Here is a 21,074-nt window from a genome sequence, read left to right as displayed (position 1 = left end):
TTGATTTTGATATAGATAACTTTGGAGAACTAAAACCAAGTTTTCCTAAGATGCTAAGAATAATTAAAAATTTTAAAAATAAATTTTCTGAAGCAGCAGTTTATCGACTGCAGTGTGTGTGTGTGTTGCTTTGTTTTTACAGAGTGTCTGAAGTCAGTCTAAAATTCAGGTTGGCTTCTCTCTTCCATCTCCTGTTGCATAGGTGCAGGTAATCACAAAATTAGTTAAATATTAACTGCATTTTAAGAGAGTTTGAAAAGTAAAGTAGGTACAAATAGAAGCACACAACAGGTTATAGAACCACATCTGTTTAAGATCACTTGTTTTTGGAAGGCAGCGATGGTCACCATTATACTATACATGCTGCACTCGTCTGCTATTTTAGATCAGCCATGCTTTTCTGCTACAATCAGCTAGTGGCCTCACCACTCGCATGACAGTTGATGTACACTTTCAGTTTTATGCCTTTACTACTTACTTGCCTGTAAAACATCTCCATGGAATTTGTCATTATTTGATTTGGGGGCTTAATTATTTAGAAGGAATAGGTAGAAATACCATCGTATCATAGGTTGGCCCCAGAGCAGAAGTCAGAAGGCCTGGGTTCTAATATTAGGTCTGTCATTTATTTATGGTGATCTTAGGTATGTCACTCAACCTCTTTTGAGCCTCTGTTTCTTTTTTTAAATTTTATTTTTATTCCTTTCTCCTCACTCCCTCCCCTTTGGCAACCATCAGCTTATCCTCTATATCTATAGATCTGTTTCTGTTTTGTTTATTTTGTTTTTAGACTGCACATATAAGTGAAAATGTACGGTATTTCTTTCTCTGACTTATTTCACTTAGCATAATACCTTCTAGGTTCATCCATGTTGCTGCAAATGGCAGGATTTCATTCTTTTTTAATTGCTGAATAATATTCCTGTGTGTATGTATCACATCTTCTTTAACCATTCCATCTAGGAGGCTATTACTAGTAATACTGCAGTGAACATAGGGGTGCATATATCTTTGCGAATTAGTGTTTTTGTTTTCTTTAGATAAATACCCAGAAATGAAATTGCTGGGTCATGTGGCAGCTTTATTTTTATTTTTTTGAAGAGTCTCTGTACTGTTTTCCATAGTGGCTGTACAAATTTATAATCCCACCAACAATATATATACAAGGATTCCCTTTTTTCCACATCCTCTCCAGCACTTGTTATTTGTCAAATTTTGGTGGTAGTTATTCTAACAGGAGTGAAATGATATCTCACTGTGGTTTTGATTTGTATTTCTCTGATAAATAGCGATGTGGAGCATCTTTTCATATGTCTGTTGGCTTCAACTCTATGGTGAGTCTCCATTTCTTTAGGACAATTAATTCCTGTTCCACATGGACAAAAGATAATATAGGGTAATAATCGCTTATTAGTGTTTAAATAATACTGTTTATTACTCATTTCAAATATGTAGTTTATACCTTTAAATAGATTGTGAGATATCTAAAACAGAGGCCCTACAGTCCCTTAACATAAGTAAACACATAATAGTTGCTCAACAAACACTTTTAAGTGTGTGACTTGATATAAATGTATGACTGTAAGCAATACTAAAATTCCACAAATAATTCAACAAACATTTATTGTGTGAACATTATTGTGCTAGGTCCCTTAAGAGATACAAAAATGGATCAATTAAACATGAATCCTGCCCTCCAGGCACTTAACAGTCCACCAGAGGATATCAGAAATGTGTATAAATAACAAGAGAAGATTTTTAAAGTCCTAAGAGAGGTACAGAGCAGGGCCATAAGAGTCCACAGGAGAAATTATTTCTAGTTTGAAAAATCATATAAAACTTTCACGAAGGTGAAATAAGGTATATCTTAAAGCATAAATAAAATTTGGACTTGGAGGAAGGGGAAAAACTTGCAATCCAAGGGCACAAAGATCCTGGCAGGTCAGAAGTACAGTGGGCTCAGAGGGAAGTGCCCAGGACTCTGAGGCGACAGCCACAACTCAGTCCAGTCCTTGGTAGAGGATATGTGCGAGCATAAGTGCAATGAAAACTTAAAAGAGTGGACTAGAAGAGAGCTTCCTTAAAATTATGATCCTTGATACTTATTTACCTGCATTTTTTCTTACAGATTAAAACAAAAAAAAAATGTACCACTATTACTTGGCATCCTTCTTAATCGAAAATTTTACCTTAGTATACAATTTCTGGTTAGCTTTTATATATTACTCTAATACTGAGTTACTAGAACTAGAAACAAATAAAAGTGAAAAAATGTCAGATCTTGTTTTATGGCAGTGAATATTAGTTTTATAAGAAATATTAGTGTAATATTGAATTTGTTTTTTAAACAGATTTTTATGGTTTCAAACATGCTTGTGGTTTTTTTAAACAAGACAGTTTGGAATGGGGAACTGCATACATGATTATTCACTCTACAGATTATTGGATGGAATAGCATTATGAATTTTTATACACGTATATGTGTACGTATATAAATATGTACACACATATATATGTGTGTGTATATAGATCAAAAGATATAGATCCATAGATAGATGATAGATGATTAGGTGTAGAGGAAGAGAGAAATTTACTAAATATTCATAACACTAGAAAGTCATCTTATAAATTTAATAGGCATTTAATATTACAATTAACCATGAAGTTTATTTTATTGAAAAATCAGTCTTAGTTATGTTATACTCTTTTGCATCATGATGTTGCTTTTATTTTTAAAATCTGATTAAAAATATACTCTTAACATCTTTACATTGAGAACATTATAAGTATCTGACAGTTCAGCCTGAGCTGGGCGGGTTTTTAAGGCTCTAGCTTAGTGGCGCACTTGAGTGTAGAAGCACCTTTGTCTCCGCCTCATGGCCTGCAGGGTGGGGTCCCCAAGGTCCCGGGTAGCAGGAGCCAGCTCACTTGAGTTTCTGACAGACCACAGAAGACCATGCAGCTTAGGTTTAACAACAAATTAATCCAAATAAACATTCTAGGAATTTCGAAAACCTCAATCTCCTCTCCACTCCCTTTACTCCCCTCAGAGTAAAAAACATAACAACATCCATGGAAAAGATGAGGAAATTCCTGAAATCCTCCCATGGCATTTTCTTTAATGTGGTTCTGAGGGAGTGGGTGACATCACAGGTGTGGCTTTGACACTAGAGAGGACACGAGGGATTGTTTTGCAGTCAGCTCACCCGAGACTTCCCACTTTTCAAAAGCATCTACCAAATACATCCACTCCCCTTCTCCGTCTGCTTGAGAATATACAGATATTTTAAAACCCTGAATAAGTTCTTTTTTTTTTTTTTTGTATGCTATGAAGAACTGTAGTACAAGTAGTTTCTTTTGCAGAACATGCAGTGAACTTCATTACTTATAATAAACATTTTCCCTGTATTATTTTTTTTGTATGGTAACTTATTGTTTTCTACTAGTTGTCTTTTTGCCACAAGATAGAAAAAACCATAATAATTACGTAAGAGTATGATGGCAGCAGGTTTCTGACAAGCCCCATTTACATGGTACATTGTTCCAAAGGGTATTTGAGTAGAAAATACAGAAGCACTATACAAACCTACTATTACATTTGAGAAATCATTAGCCTCAAAGGAGTAATAACGGTATACTATTAAAACCATGAATACATTTTCAGTATCTGTATTGGAAAAGAAGTTTATAAATATGTAAATTTTCGTTCAACAAATCTAAAATAAAATGCACTAAAAAACTGATATGTAGACAAAAGTTTATTTACACCATACAACATTTTAAATATTTTATACACAGCTGCAGCAGAGAAAGCTACTCAGAGCTTTCTAGAGAAAACTGCAATAATAAAGATGTGAAATATATTATTCATATAAAAGTGAGATTATTACTTTATTGCATTTAAAGCAATGAAGAATGTAGCTCAACAAACATTCATTTAATGACAAAAACTTTGCTTTTATATTATAAAGTAAAAAGTGTAGTAATGGCCAAACAGACTGTTATAAACTTTAAAAACTGCATAAATATATACATTGTGCTTCATGGTGAAGTTTTTTGAAAACTAAACCATATGAAGCGGTTACAACATGAATCGTTGCTTGAGGTTTATCTATAAAGATTACCTTACAAATCCATTCCACGGGTACTTACAACACAGGATGGTCAGAACTGTACACCTGGTCCTCTCTCCACTAGCCTGACTAGGGAGAAGTTACCATACGCAAACACCACTGACATTTGACACGTGAAGGTCCCGACATAGGATAGTCACTCTGTCCAGATAGAAATGTCAGGCTTCCCAAGTCTTAAGTGTCAGTGCAATAAATTTTATCTCCATTTCAGTCCATTTTGATTGTTAAACTTCTGTTTGAAAGTCACCTTCTTGCACATCCAGAGGCAAATTCAGACACTTCTCCCACTCTGCTGGCCTCAGTTCCAAAGCGTCCTTTGCCTCTGTATCTAAGACATTGATTGTGGTATAATGTTGGTATTCACTGGGGTTTTTGAAAGTGTCCCACGGATTCTTGTTTGGTGCTGGGTTTTCCTGTTAAGGAGAGAGGGAAAGAGAGTCATTGATTTGATGACTACGATTGCTGCTTGTTGAAGTTTCCAGAAAAGAGCATGTTTGTAACCTTAATCCAGTTTATGTGATTCAGAGATGAGATGAAATTGTGGCCAGCTGCAGGAAATGGTTTTGATTTCAGTTTTCTTTCATTGAATAAACTGATGAACACCTTCTCTAAGTTTCCAGCAGTCGAAGGAAGAAAACAATATTATGGAAGGCAAAGTAGATGATTATTTGTTTTCGGCATCTTGTGAAATGTTAGTATGGCTGTATGTTCAGGTAGGAAGGAGCACTAAGTTACTGCTAAGATTAAATGTAGAAATTTAAGGTGTTTGCCAGAATCTCTGGTGGGATAAGCAAAATTTGAGGATCTGTAATGGGGCATGTTATGTGATAAAATCAGTTACTCAAACTGGATATATTCATAAAATTGAATTTTTTTAATCACTATTTTTGCTTAATTTGTCATCAAGAAATTATCCTTTTTAGAATATTAAGATGCTGCTATGTTCTTTTGTATGATCATTTTTTTCCTTCTATGCATTCTCCATAATTTTCTATATATTTGGATGACACACCAATTCCCTTCAAAGAGCACAGCTTTTTAGAAAATAGATCTGGCAATATACAATATAAGAGTTTTTAAGAAAAAAGTCTACCAGCCACCTTCCTTCTTATGTTTCACAGTATAAAGTCTCTTATTTCCTAAGATTTAAGGCCTAATTATAAGTTTTCCCAGACCGTCCATGTTGTAGGTGCTCAATAAATATGAATAGACATAATTTGAGATTTCTATAGATTAATATTTTGCTAAAATTTAGCAGCGAAACTGCTTTATTTTAAATATATGTTGTTTAAAGATTTCTGTAAAATGAGGGAATTTGAATGGGATAGACTAAGCAGAATAACATCAAAGAATAAGAAGGAAATCATGACTAAAAGCTCCTTAGAAAAAAATTAAACTAAAATACTATAGCTGTTAAATGTGTCTTTTACCCTCTCCCCATCACAAATTCTGGCTTTTAACTAATTATAATCAATTAAGGAAGACATAAAATGGGTGCTTGACTTATTATCTGAGTTCCACTCAGTATATTAAAAATTATCCTCAAGTATGGATAAGCAAAAGAGAAAACCTATAGAAATACTCATCATAACTAGAAATTAAATTGTTAAAATCCTCAATACGTTAGACATCTTCAGCACTCATTAGCTTTAATCACGAGGATGTACGATGAAAAAAGTAACAATAAAAATTTAATAAAAAGTTCACCTTTTAGGATATGTATAGGAGATTAATTGATTTAGTCTACTATCTTAAAGTCTCGCGAACTATACATAGTCTTGCAACTCTCCCCTTCTTTCTCCCTACTTTCCTTCCCTTTCTCCTTCTTGCCTCCCTTCAACCAAAATTTATCAGCTGCTCTGTGCTAGGCATCATATGAGGCACGAGGGAGAATAAGGTGATAAATCAAATATGAAAAAGTGGCACGGTCCACTGGGGAGTGTAAGATTTAAAGCCTGATACATGCAGGTCCAAATTCCAGTTGCTCCATTTCAAATGAATGTGACCATGAGCAATTCACTCAATTTCTCTGGACCTCAACTTTAAAATTTATAAAACAGAAGTATGCTTTGTACTGTGGGCCAAAGGAGTTAGCAAAATGCACAGGTCATGATCTACTTTGTGGGGCCGCAAAAATAAAAAGTAGAAGGGCCTAGCATAGCACTTGATATTTAATAAATGCTCACTGTATAGTAATCATACTTATTTTGAAAGTGTTTATAGTTATATGCAGGTATAAAATATATTGATATGTCTATATCCATGATGCAGGAAATGTGCTGTGGGAGTTCAGAAGAGGGTGGATATATGGCTTCTATTTGTGACAAGCAAATATACTTTTCTGAGAAGAGTGATGTTAGGGCTGGCATAGAAGGATGGGCTTGGCCGTGAAAACGTGTGGTTAGAAGTCAAGTGGCTGGACAGATATGTACTAAGAAGAAAAAATTCAGAGAGCAATGGAGAAGGGACAACTTTGAAAACAGTGACCAATTTCTTTTAGTTGGAATAGAGAAAAACAGCAAAAACAACAAACAAAAACAGAGGTGAATTAAAAGCCAAATCATGAGGGTGTGCTATATGTCAGGATACTAAATTTGGAATTTATTTTGTACACAATGGGGAATGGTTAAATATTTGGGGGCACTACAGTGACCTCAATGATTAATCATCAAGTGAAATGTTCACCGGTGTGAACTGTGCTGAATTAAGCCATAGAGTGGAATAGTTACCCATCTTAGACAAGGGCTGTGTCTAAAGGAGCTTTGAGACTAGTTTGACAGAAAGTTCAAGTAGTACAATACTAAAAGGATTCTTGACATGTAAAGTGTTCATTTGCTTTGAAAATTGGGGTTCCATTATGTTTAGAACAGGTGTCATTTTCTTTTTATATTTTGAAAATCAAGCACCAGGATACATAAACTGAAATGGCCAATTTTTAACTTTGTTAGAATATCTAGTTATAATTTCAAAGAGTATTAGTGCCACCAATAGATGACTGATTGAATTTCTGTGAGGGTCTATTAGTGCGTAATAAATTAATAAGGTTGGCTTTCTTATTCATCTCCTCTGGCACCTCATGGCACTCCCCACTGAACTGTGGTTCTCATCCTCATTTACAGATGTGTGGACATCTGTAGGTGAGAGGCCCCGTGCTGCTTTAGGGGTGAGAACTATACCTAGCAATCAGAGTGGGACAGGGTCTGCAGGCAGTAAGGAGGGCTGGTAGTCAGGAGACGGTGCCCACAAGCTGCCAATCTTCCTATGTGCTTGGGTGTGACAAGAGGGGAGCCTACGGATTCCCACATGGAGAGGTCTAACATTTTCAGTGGTTCAAGTGGATAAATGATAAAGTTTACAATAGCCTAAAGAGATCACTGAATTTGACGGTAAGAGCTATAGGGGCCAGGGCAGGCTTCAATGCAGGCCTGAATCTGATAAGAGTTAGTCTAAGTTCCTGAATTCATGCAGCTGTTTTTTGAGAAGATGTAGTTAAAGTGAAGCCCGTGTGATAAAGGCCTAATCGATTATAAATTCAATATAAGCCAATCTATGTGAAACTTCCAAAAATGCTAATTTGATCTTTGGCTATATAAATAGAACATTAGCTGCATCTGAGATTTCAGAGCCACTGACGGCACAGCAGGGATCCTGGGGCTTGGCTCACAGCTCAGGGGTCCAGGGCCAGCTGGTTGTCACTTGTCCCTCTGCCCCCTCCTTTCATCTATCCTTTTTTCTCTCCTCCCACCCTTCTTCCATCCTACCAGTATTGGGGACAATGTTTATTCTACATTCTAAAGCAAAAATTTGGAGAAGCTCCTTAGGGGAAAGAGATCTTGATAGAGGCTAATTTGTGAGACAAACTCAAAGTAAAAGAGTTCTTTTAACAACACCTTTTCTTTGTAGTGTGATTTAAATGTTCTGCCTGGGAAGCAGGGAAATAGACTAAATGGTCTTCTGGTTCGCCTTTGATTTCCAAAATTCTATGTAATTATCATCATTTTGCACCGCTAGCCTGGTTCTATGAGTTAGTAGCAAAAAAAGAAAAAGACTATTGAGATTTGTTTTGAAAATCTTTCTCGACCCAATTATGCAATTTTTCATTAGCAATATGCCACTATGAATTATATGACTGAATTAAAGATAATAGACTCACATGTTCTTTATTAATCAAAACTGAATAAGAAACTCTTTTCTGTTCTCAGGTATTTAGTACAATAGTCAAGCAGCAATGGCAACTCTATCCTCCCTTCTCCTAACCTCCAAAATGATAAATATTCATAAATCTTTTCTAGAAAAGATATGCTGCTACAGAAATGTGGTGTAATTAGTACATTGTTTTGGTTGTCAGGAAACTGAGATACAGATATTTGTGCCATTAATGATTTAATAGCCAAGCCATACAACAAGGGGAAATTACAATCATATTATTATAGCAGTCGGCCAGCTGTGTCTGTTGCATAACCCTTTCAAATTTGTAAACATAACCCTTTTGTTTTAAACAAAGTGTCTTCAATTTCAATGGTAGCTCTCAATATTCCAAAATGAGTAGCTACTATGTTTAGGTCTAATTTCAATAGTGCAATTTTCATTTGCTACTAACTAAAAATCTACAACTTAATATTTGGAGAAGTAGATGAGAAAGAACCACTCACTACATACGAGTGTCTTCTGTATGCCTGGCATTGTGTTGATGGTCACACATTAAACAAGATTCTTGCTGTGCATAAATCAGGACAGCCATTTACCGATAACCATGACCAGCACTGTACTAAGTATTAGAAGAATACAGGAAAACAAAGATATATACATTCTTGCTCTTGATAAGCTAATGTTACTAACTAGGAAGGCAGGACTAAGGCTCATAACACACATAACAGAATGACCAGAGTTAGAAGGCAATCAAACACACTGTGCTATGTTATATATCAGAAACCCAGCTGTTGGGAGGAGGAGGAGGCAGTCCATCCAAGGACTGCAATTTGTGAGGCAAATAAAAAGTACCATTTTGAGTGAAGAAGAGTGGTGTTAGGAGGCAGTCCCAGCCTTTTCTCTTATAGCTGAGACTCAGCTTCTTACCCACTTTGGGAAATGTTTTGAGGTATGAAGGAAGCATATATTTTAATTATTTTCTATGCTCAGTTTGGAAGAAAATTGAGCTTTAGAAACCTGAGCTGGGTAATTTGGCTGAGCTTTCTACTAGTATACTGATTTTTAGACTCCTGGTCCAGTACTTGCACAAATAATTATGTAGCCTTCCCTGGAGCCCTGCTGCACTATACACACAGAACCTGCAAAATATCATTTTATTTTGATGCAGTCATATTCTAGGACTCTAGTAGTGTGAATGAATGAGAAGAGAATGCTCATAATCAACAATCAAAGCCCCCAAGTGTTGATGTGAATCTCCTGGAGACAAAACCTACCACTCTGGTTTCAGGTAACAACTCAATATATTGAGCTGCATATATTTATAATTACCTTTTATAACCTTAAAATGCCAGGTGTTCAAAGAAAATGGAAAAATTTAGTTATTGGTATATTCGATTTTACTCTGATAGTAAAAGGGCCATGTGAAGCCAATACATTTGTGATCTATAACCAATTCCAATTAAAGCTTATAAATGAGACTATCTGAAATATGAATAAAATGCTTAAAGATTCTATCATTCCTAATGTGCTTCTTAGCAGAGTAAATTTTGGGGGATTATTTTCTGGCATATTTCACTCTTGTGTTCCCAAGACAATCAGGAGCTCCCGGAGGGCAGGGGTCATAGCTGACATGGCACACTGTTAGCGTGGCATCAGGCACTGATGAAACAAAACATACTCACCATACTGCTTGTATTTGGTATATCCCGAAATCTGTCCAAAGTTTGAAATTTCTGATTTAGTTCCTGAAATAGTTCCATATGCCTCTTCCTTGTATGCATGACCTTCTGCAAAAAAAAAAAAAAAAAAAAAAGATAGCCCTCATTTCTAATTTGATTTATGCATTAAAAAATGTAAGATTTTTGCTTTACAATTAGGGAAATTGAATTCGGCAGGAACCAGGCAGTCTCAAAATATGCCACAAATGCAAATAAGTTACACCAAATTCTTGTCTTGTAGTCAGCACTTCCTGAATTTGAAGAATTGACTTTCTTTCACTTACAAGATTACTAAAAAAGTTTTCTCTTGTGGTCGCATTTAAAATGTGGCAGTCGTTCCTGTAAGATTTTCATCATTTAGAGTTAAAAGTATTTTACAAAAATTGTTACAATATAAAATGTTTAAAGTTTTGGACTTGTAAAGCACCCAAGTCTCTCAATGTTTGTCATGGGAAATATTACTTTTTTATGATTTATTTCCATAAACACTAAAATCCTAGCTGACTGTACTAAAGGGGGAACAAAATCCCAGGCTTTGTCATTTAAGACTGACTCAAAGCACTGAAGTGTCTAAAATATATATAAGATCTAAAATCTTATACTTTCCATGTGAATATTGATTGAGCTTTGTAGAAAGAAAATCTGACCCATAGGTTTTGTAGATTTGTTCATGAGATGGTACAGAATCTTAACAATTAGGATTCAGAGCATAAATTGTGTAGCTGATGAGCTTTTAAGATCACAGACACAAATATATTAAAATTCTTCATCCCTAGTTATAGTCTTTTCTCCAAACTTCATCATAACTTAACAGTCATAAATAAAAATAACCTTGGGGAGAAGTAACATGAGCTGAATCTTTTCCTATACAGAGCATTTAAAAGAGCACAAAGATGAGTAAGATAAATCCCCTGTATTTACAAATGTTATTTTAAAGGGGAAACTGTCTCCCTCCATTCTGATTTTTACAAGTTAAAGTTAAAAGTACAGTATATGTGCCTTCATATTTATGTACCATTTTATAGCATTTTTAAGCATGTTTCATAATTTACTTCATTTGCTCGTGTGAATTGTATAGGTATATGATATTCATGTCTAAGCAAAGATTTGAACATTTGGTCTATTGTTTCAATTACCAAATATTTTCAAAAGTAAAGATTTGTTTTGGAAAAAGAAATATATCTTTGGAGGTGGGGGAGAGATTTATAATGCCCAATTTTCTTTTAAAAAGACACTTGTGGAGAACACTATCTCTTTGAGGGAAAAAAGGCAAAAGATAAATGCAAACTGAATCTTTAACATATTTTTAAAAGCCTTATTCTCTAATTTCTTATAGTTAATGAATCTTTAGGCAATACTTTGTTTAGCTAATTTATGAGAGAAATCTGAATTCATTTTAAGTCTTGCTAGAACCAGATTTTCATCTTTGCTCTTCCTAGCTCTATCTAGCAATTGGCTGGTGATGAATCAGTGGTTTAGGATGAGAACATGGCAATATTACTCGTGATGGGGACATGAAACAGGGAGTAATTATAGAGCGATTAACTTCCTATCAGTTTTTGGGAGAGTACAGGAAACAGCTTTGCAGAATTTTCAGGGAAACACCAGGCAAACATAATTGACTAGAGAGGGTATGGTTGATAGAGATTTATGAGGGAGGATTTGCATAAGCAACTCAGTGGAGGGATTTTGAGGACTATGTATCTGGCAAACAGTACATTCTATCCTCAGGGATGCAGACATTCCCATGCAGTACCAGGTCCTAAGACACTGATTAAAATAAAATATGGATTTGTATGACAAGGAATATCTTTTTTAAAAAACTTTAGTCATCAAAATATTGACTCTGGCTCTAACTTACAAATAGTATTTTTCAAGATAATGAATCTTACTACATAGTTATTTTCTGCTAGGGTGCAGTAGGGGTGATGTCATACTAGTAACATTTCTCTAAAGATATTTCATTCTGTCAGTTAATACATATTCATGAGCACCACATAGTGTGCTAAATTCTGGAGTAATAGTGGTCTGCAAAATCTGGTTGAGTTCCTGTCCTTTTATAGCTTGAGGTATAATGGAGAACAGACATTAATCATGTAATAACTCAGATACATGTTAAATTAGAACTGTGAACAAGAAAACAAATTATGACAGTAAGTTAATAAGGGAATCTGCTAAGAGAAATCCAAGTAAGGCAGAGTCCTACATTTTTACATATTCGTTTTCAAGTTGCAAATTCTTGTTATCTCTGCATCTTTTCTGTTCTTCTATTTTCTAAAAGTCAGAATTTCTGGTGGTCTTATGCCCTAATCCCCTTTCCTCAATGAGATCATTCCTTTCTAAAGATAGTTAATATTATTGGCACAATTTTCTCGTTTTAAGGTAGGCATGCAATGATTTTGTCTGTGAAGTGTCCTTTCATCTCATGAGTAGATCCTGACTTTGCATTGGGGAATCATACTTTTCTATATTGTTAAAAATGTCAGTCGAGGTCCCTACCATCTCCTGTCTGGAGGTGCGTTTTCTCCATATCCTTCCAATAAAGTTCTCCCTTGTTAGTCACACACTCACTATCTCTTGGAACCAAATATCTCTATTGGATAGAGTATGTTTAATGAATCAAAATGCTACATATCTCACAGAATTGAGGCTACATTGATTGGAGTTTTATAATCATATTCTGATTAAGCAGCACCTGAACTGAGTGCATTTTATTTTGAGAAGATGTATTGCTAGGGCATATTCAGAAATACATGTGGTAGACAGCAGTGTTATATGACCAAAAAGCATTTTACAATATTCTACATGGGTTCATGAACGCTACTCTGAATAATAAAGCTCAAAGACCCTAAAATTAATATGAAATCTAGGCCCTTTCTTACCTAAAAACATGAATTGCCAATATATCCTCATGCCAGATAATCATTCTAATTTAAAATTCCTACCTTGGCACAGCCAGAAGTCACCACAGCAATGATGGCCTGGTGGTTCTGATGGAAGTATCACATTGGAGCTGCCAATCAACAGCTCATGTTATCTGTCAAGGGCCTGATTTCATTTTCCAGGCTTGATTCCTTCCTATTCAAAACCTCTTACAGCTTTTTTAGTGGGGAAGGTTCCAATGACAAGAAAGTTAGCATCACAGCAAATACTGAAGATTTTCTAACCCAGCAATATTTGGGGATAAAAACTTAGCTGTGATTTCACCTTATCTGTCTGAATAATTATTTATTTGCAGCACTCATGCTTTTGATAGTTTTAACCATCTAATTAGAAGTTTCCATGCTTATAAACTTTATATTCCATTTTAATGGATATTTAAAAGAAAATTTTATTGACCTTAGGGTTAATCTGTTTACCCCTTTCTTTCGTTAAATATCTTGTGTCCCAAAGAAACTGACTTCTGTGAAAAACTCAATTTAGAACTCAGTTTTATAAAACCTTGTAAAGACGATAAAACTGTAATCCATATGGATTTTCTATTTAAATAAGTACATTCTAATTGACAGTATATATAAAATTCAAGTTCCTTTAGTTATAATACCTGTCAAATTTTATAGGCATCTTTTGCAAAAAAAGGTACGGCCTTAATAGTATTTACTTCCATTCAAATTATCATCACTCAACACTTTTTGAAGCTGTGTATCAATTCATATCCTGAACGATACCAGCAACCTACCTCACTGCACAAAAATATTGTCTCGTGAGTAGCTTATTTCATAGGACTCTTATGTTTCATTTTATATCTTTGTAACTCAAGGGAGGCGGTCTTTGCAGCCTTTTAATTGTTCGGATTAGAGTAAAAGTGATAAATTGTAAAGCACTTTCATGGAATTTGTTATTTGATGGAAAATTGGGAGGCAAGCAATTTGTAGGTCTTGAGCACTTACTATATCCTAGGCACTCTCCTAGATTAAATACTTGGGACATTGTCAAGTCTAACAGCTCTAGGTCTGGACAAACTTGGCTTTAGATCTCAGTTTCATCACTTTCAAGTTGTGTGGTCTGAGGCACAAAAATCCAATCCCCATTTAGCCCCAGTTTCAGTAGTCAGAATAACCTTGCAGTGTTGTTTTAAAGATTTAAAAAGATATATAAATCACTTATCAATAGAGCACACAGATAAGAGCCACTTAAGAAATGGTAGCCATTATCTTTCTTAATCCTCACAATGACCCTGGGAGGTAGTAGTCATTTTCTCACTTCAAGGGTTAGGAGGCTGAAGCTCAAGAGGCTAAATAAAGCTCTGAGCCTCACGCAGGTGGTGAGAGAACTGGAATTCATTCTGAACCCAAAGTCAGTTCTCTTTGCATGCTGCTACTTTAGATGTAGCCCACAGATTCAGGGAGCATCCTCCTCCTCTAGACTATTCAAGTTTCTCATTATGCCTCTTCAGATGGAAAAGGAGATGAAAAATGCTAGGGTGGGTTAGGTGCCTTTTGTAACTTTGGATATTGATCATCCTGCAACTCTCCATAGGTGTTTCTCCGAACACCTCCTAGGCAGTGACTTTATATCTCTAACACCTAGAACAAGTGTTTGGCATTCAGCAGGTGCTGGATGAAAGTGTGTGAAAAAAATTAAATGAATTAGATGGCATAGGTACATAGGTCAGGGAAGAGGCCTGTAGCAGGGAAGGCTTGTTTTTTTGGCTCCAGGCAGAAATCCTGCTTTCTTATTTTCCATATTGGTGGCTTATAAAGGGCCTCTAGGTAGGTTTGATACAAGCAATTTGGAGGCTTTCTCTTTTAAATTTAGAAATGTGAATCGGAGGGTTGGAATTTAAGTTCGAGTTAGATAAAATAGGCATTATTAAACATAGACTTTCAGCAACAGAGAAACTTAGAAAAAGTTGTAAAATCTCCTGACTATATACTTTAAATTATGGGGCCTATCATTTGCTGATAGGAATTGAAACCACTTTCTGAATTACCTTTTCCAGACTTAGAAGTTTATATACCTATACTCCCGTTGTTCATATTAACTAGTCTAAACTATGGTTATTTTTCTTTTTTACCACTTTGCATATGATCCAGAATGGGTTGTTAAATGATAGTCTGTAATGAATGTCAAAACTCATGTTAAGAAAGCAAGCAATACACACTATAGAAATTAAGCCTGATTTTTAAAGCAGTTTTGTGGGAATGGAATATTTTACAGACCTGTCCTCAGCCAGAGTCCCATGAGACAGAACCTGTAGTTTGAACTGCCTGACTTTATAGTATCATTTATGTTTCAAATGTTTCTATTTGGATGTAGTACCCAGGGTTTAAAAGAAACTAGACAAAGGATCTGAAGAAACTGATTAAGGAATATATATATATATAGAGAGAGAGAGAGAGAGAGTGTCACTGTCACTCGAGAAAACTTGGCTACAAAGAAATAGCTTTGCAGCAGTATAAATTTAGTAATATAGAAGAGATGGATGTAGCATAGGAATGAATTGCTCAAACTTTTTCTCAAAGTGCACTAATAGAGTGCACTTCTTGCTTGGGGTTGGTGACAAAGCAAGAAGGGGCCTAATATGAACAAGACATTTCTTAGAAATTGTATGCTTTGTATTTAGAAATTAATATAAAATTTGTCTTCTAAGTCGTAGTTTAGCTGTGTTCATAGTAAAATACAATACAGAATCATGTTTTATCTTACTTGGCTACATTTCCCCAAATTTTTCAGTAAAAACTAAAGTCTCCACAAAGGAAAGACATGAATATCCTGAGTCTGTCTTATTGTGCTCTCTGCCCACCATCACTTCTCAGTTTGAGAAGAAAAAGGGTTTACTGGATGTGTGGGGCTCATTAGGAACATCAGAGGAACATGCAAAGATGTTTATAAGAGGCTACATGGTCCCCATGGAACAATGTGACAAGGTTTGTCCCCATGTTTTTGGAAGAGAAGATAAAAAATTTCTATATCCATATATTTTTAACATGAAATAGATGTCTACTACAGTTTCAGAAAGGATGTTTATAATTGCACTCCTAAAATTTCTTTTTGAGGTTTATCTTCAACCTAATTTTAAACTACTTAATATTTCTGATAATACATATTAGGCATTTTACTCCCTTAAGTATTAAAATCCAGTTCATCCTAACTAGATGTCTCTGTGATTCTTCTGAATCTATTAATGTTATCAGTAGAAGCTCAGGCTCAGACTTGCAGAGTCATCTTTCTTTCTGCTCTCCTACCCTTTTACCTTGTGTTTAGTTAAGGATCAGATTCTACAGATCTTGACTCTGCGGTGGACCTTCATCCCCTTCTTCTCCTACCATTTCCAGGAGGTGGACCCTCATTACTTCTTCCATGAACTAGTCACTTTCTAATTTGTATTTCGACTTCCACATTCACCCTACTTCAATCTCTCATTACTGCCATATTCACCTTTCTAAAGCCCAGATCAGAGCAAATCATTCCTCTGTTAAAAAAGAAACTCAGAAAAACCTTAGTAGCAGTTAGTAACAAATTAGGTAAAATTTCTTCACCTGGGGTACAAGCTCTCCACTGTATGGTTTCTAAACTACTTCCTCTATTCTATTGTTTCATAGACCCCATGCTTCAGTGAAGTTCGACTTGATTCTTGAGCATGCCATACCTAAGCCAACCTTCATGCCTTTTCCTCCTCCTAGAATTTCTATGTGCCATTCACCCCTTTGAGTTAGCCACATTATGTATATCTTTGAAGGCCAACTGTATCTGCAGAACCAGCTCAAAATGGTACTATCCTGTTTAATGAGATACTGTGTTGCTTCTCGGAGACAACAGACCAAAACCGCAAGTCATGCTGACAGAAGCATGTTCAAAACAGAACTTTGACTTCCAACTGCACCTAGAACCAAAGTCATGCCCTCCCCCTACACACAAAGGGACAAGACATGACCTGAACTTGAACACTGGAAACAAAAGGTCCACTGTTCAGGAAGATCTGGTGTTAATGCCTCTTTACTATAAATGGCCAAGTTCAAAGCTCTTAACAATTAAAATTTGCTCTACCAGCACTTCTGCATACCTGTTTCCTCTAACCATCTACAAAAAAACAAAAGAACTTAATGCAGCCATCAAGATGGATTTCAGGTACCATTAGGTCTCATGTCTCTTCTGCTGGTTCTTTCTTGATCAATAAACTTTTCCTTACTCCAAACTCCGATATTTTGAGTATTGGCCTTTTCTGGCACACAAAATTCGGTTTCAGTAACATAATACGGCTATCTCCATAGCTGCCCATTTTCTATACTGGTATGTGCCTCATTTTAGATCCAGTGTTTGTTAACATTAGAGCAAACTGGATTTAATTTTCTTTTTTATTCAGTAGCAATTTATTGAATGCTTACTATATCCCAGATCTCTGCTTAGAGCTGGGAATACAAGTCCAATGAGGGATTTGGTCACAGGACTAGGACTATTCACACTTTCTAGGAAGCAAGAATCAGTGTGTCACCATTTTATGACTAGTCAACACTTTGCTCTGTTTATTTTAGAAATTCAAGGTTGTCTTTGAGATGGCTACATGAAGGGGCCTTTCCCAGGTATAACACTTACTAGCCATAAAGTTTTATGGATATATGAGTTGGGAGAATATTATCATGTACAGACTCTGGGGAATGTGTGAGGCCTGAAGGGAATGCTTTCAAGAATTCAGTAGGCAAAGTCTGTCAGTGGCAAAATGCCTAAATTGGCCATTGTGTGGTAAAGCTTGTAGGGAGGGGCTATCAGACAGCTTGACATAAACAAATTTATGCAGCGTGAATTAAAAGGTGACAACCTGAACTCTTTGCCAAGGACCATCTGCAAAGTACAAATATATTGTATTAAAATCCATCATTTAAATCTGGCAATTTTTCTGAATACAATTTAGTACTATATGGTTTATAAAGAAAAAGCAATATCTCAAAATTATTTTTCCCCATAGTTTGATGCCTATAGCAATCCTGCAATAACTATAGCAATTAAAAAGCTAAAGAAAATATCCAAGGTTGTTAATGTTGCAGCATCAGCAAATGTTTTGAAAATGCTATGGTTATACGTTAGAATACTAAGCACAGGGAAAAGTATCAATCTAAAGAATTTGCTATCAGCTGCCTTAGAATATATGAACAAAAAAAGTTTTTCTAATGCTCCAGATGACATAGTATGATTAGATTTCTTTTTAGTACTGGAGATTACATAACTTTGGCTGGCTGCACTGAGGCTAGGTTTTTACTATATTTTATCACTGATGTCTAGTGAGTTAATTCCCAACTCCTTGCCTTTGTACTAGCCTAAGAACTTATTGCTTTCAGGACAAATATATACACAGTATAATGCTCTATCTTTTGTCCCTTAAAAAGCACAAAAGAACCTAAAAGTAAATACTGGTGAATATATTCTTTTACTACTTGTGCCTTGAAAACTTAGAATAAAATATTTATCTCATGCCAGGTTGCTACAATTGAGCAGCATCAGTGCTGATTACCACCCTATCATGGAGGCTAAATTCTTTATCATTGCTTTGAATCCTGTACAAATACTACTAAAATATTACTGAACAAGACCAATTTTTCTTAGACTCTATTCAAAGTAAAACCAGAGTTTATTCTCCATTGTAGTAAATAAAAACAAATCTCACTTTTGATGCCTGATGTACATTACTGAGCTACAATACTCATTTACATACATGAAATGACTGAATTATGAGTTTCCATGTTTTAGGAGGCTTCCATAATTTTAGGAATATCAGTTAAGAGTATTGGGTTCTATGTAAGTATCAATAGTACAAATATACTGGAGACATTTAGAATGTATTCTATCCAATTATGTCAGCAAACTATGAATCATATCCAATTATCAAGATGCATAAGTGCACTTTATGTGACGCTTGAACATCATTAATTTTGTGCTCAGCATAAGCTGCTCAAATGCTATGATTTCAGTAATTTCTAGCACCGATATTACAGCATCAATATAAATTCAATGTAAATTGGAAAATGAACATCTTCATCTTGTTTATATCTGTGAAAAGGCATTTACTAAATACAGGAGCACAATGAACCAACACTTACTACTGGGAAAAAACTTCTGCAATGTATGACAGACCTAAACAGGAATCAGCATGCAAGGCAAGTAAGTCCCAGAGAAAGCCTAGCTGATCAGCTAAAACATCCTCACAGGCTCTCTTCAGGTAGTCATTGAAATAAAACAAATATAATTGTTTTAAATATGAAAAATCAAGAAACTGACATTCTCACCTCCCAACAAACTGAATTGACCAAGTTCAACTGTAACCATAAATTGTCCACTTACCTTAAGATCTATAAAATGGATTCCTTACTTGTCTGGAAAATCTTGGCATATATTTAAAACAATTAGAACTGAAACAATTTTTTCCTACAACTAATACAGTATCGATTTTAATTAAAAATGTTTGATTTCTCATTTAAATAAAAAATAGAACCCCTACATAGCTGCACAGAGCAATGTTTAATTACATATTAATTTCGAATTCAAGTAATTAAAAAATCTTAGGAACTTACCTCAAAGTCAAGGTCTGAATATCGTGATTTTCTTCTCTATTTTTTTTTTAAAGAAGAAAAACCAATAAAGTTGTGTTTAGTTATTGAATTAAGATGAAAATCATTTTCAATAAAATATTCCTTTGTATATTTTCTTCACATAATAAATGAACATTTTTATGATTTCGAACTATTCTATATTTATTTTGAACTTCCTTTAAAATTGAAGAATATAAAAATATAGCATATTTCTCACCTTGATGTCTTAACTCTAATTTTTTAGTAAGGAGATATTTTTCCATAGAAATTCACACAAAAAACTTCAATATTGAAGGAGACTTTAGGCCTACAACAGCAAAACTACTTTATAGACACAACAGATTAAAAACTGTGCAGGAAATATCTAGCCATCTCAAGACTCCCCACTTCAACCAACCTCTAGCTTTCATTTCACCAAATTCTATATGGCTCTCTAAGTTTCAAAGTTCTCTGTAAGTCTCACCAACAAATTTATCGGTTTTTGATACTCCTCTATGATAGGAAAGTCCTTCTAATTGCTAGCCCTTTCTTAGGAACTGAAGTATTTATCCTATTTTAGCAAAACAAATCAATACTCCACATCCAGCAAAACACTGACATAAATATCTCACAGAGCTCCTCTATAGCCCCGGGTCTGTTAAATAGTTACTAAATCTAGTATAAATATCCATTATAAAATAATTAGGGAGTAGGCTTGAGAAAGTCAATAAACATAATTAAAATGAAATTAATTTGATATCTTATTATGGTAGAAGTTATTCTTAGCATCTGCTCTAAGAAGTCGTTTAATTCTTAGAATGATTAGATATAGAAGATGACTGATAAATATAGAAAGGTTCCTCCAAAATTTTATAGAACAAAGCAAGTTTCCAAAATACATTTGGGGGGGGGGGTGGTGTGGCGAGAAGGGGTTTATTTTTTGGATAAAATGGGGAATAAATACAGGAAAATATTCAAAACAATACTCAGGCAGTTGGAAAAAAAAAATAATTCAACCATTAGACAAAGTTCCCTTATTTCTTCTTCTCCACTCGCAAGATCTACAACCTTAAGTTCAGTGACCTAAATGGGGAATCATATCCAAGATAGGAGGGAGGCAGGAAGACACTAATGTAGTTTATTGAAAAATATGACTGGACTGCTACTAGAGTTAAAATGTTTACTGTAGACCCCAAATCTCCCTATGCAACTAACTCCCCAAAGCATGTTTCGATAGACAGAAGGTAATCTACCAAATAAAAGATTTTTAAAAAAGTTTAAATGTTCCGAAATAATTGGATTTTGGTGGAGCTGGATTGAGAATCCAATCTTCAAGTACAATCAAGGGGGGTGCTGAGAAGGAGATAGTTTTATTAAATGGAAACTCAGCATGTTGATCTCACTTTGTTCCTATCTCCAGTATCACCCTAGCCTAACCCTGGTGACATGCTGGAAGGGGAAAAGCGAGTGGGAAGGCATTTAACGCTGCTCTCCTTTGCCATCTCCCTGCCACTATTGCTATCTAACTGCTCTGTGTAAAAATCAGGCTCCGATGTACTGCATAATGCTTT

The 21,074-nt window shown here is 35.1% G+C and overlaps 1 protein-coding gene and 1 long non-coding RNA gene across 5 annotated transcripts in view; one reads left to right on the top strand and one right to left on the bottom strand.

Annotated features, from left to right (window-relative positions):
* Positions 1-21,074, top strand: part of LOC118611331 — a 163,459-nt gene that overhangs the window by 141,065 nt on the left and 1,320 nt on the right. The window lies entirely within an intron of this gene.
* Positions 3,307-21,074, bottom strand: part of ADGRB3 (adhesion G protein-coupled receptor B3) — a 653,858-nt gene continuing 636,090 nt past the window's right edge. For all 4 annotated transcript variants that reach the window (XM_016157597.2, XM_016157598.2, XM_016157599.2 and 1 more), the window contains 3 exons: positions 19,507-19,542; positions 9,965-10,069; positions 3,307-4,546 (listed from right to left, as the gene is read on the bottom strand). In XM_016157597.2, the coding sequence (XP_016013083.2) occupies positions 4,358-4,546; positions 9,965-10,069; positions 19,507-19,542 (330 nt within the window). In that variant the 3' untranslated portion in view covers positions 3,307-4,357. The remainder of the gene's footprint in view (positions 4,547-9,964; positions 10,070-19,506; positions 19,543-21,074) is intronic.

This window comes from Rousettus aegyptiacus, unplaced genomic scaffold (assembly GCF_014176215.1).
Source record: "Rousettus aegyptiacus isolate mRouAeg1 unplaced genomic scaffold, mRouAeg1.p scaffold_m13_p_1, whole genome shotgun sequence".
Lineage (NCBI taxonomy): Eukaryota > Metazoa > Chordata > Mammalia > Chiroptera > Pteropodidae > Rousettus > Rousettus aegyptiacus.
This window is presented reverse-complemented; position numbering and strand designations above follow the sequence as displayed.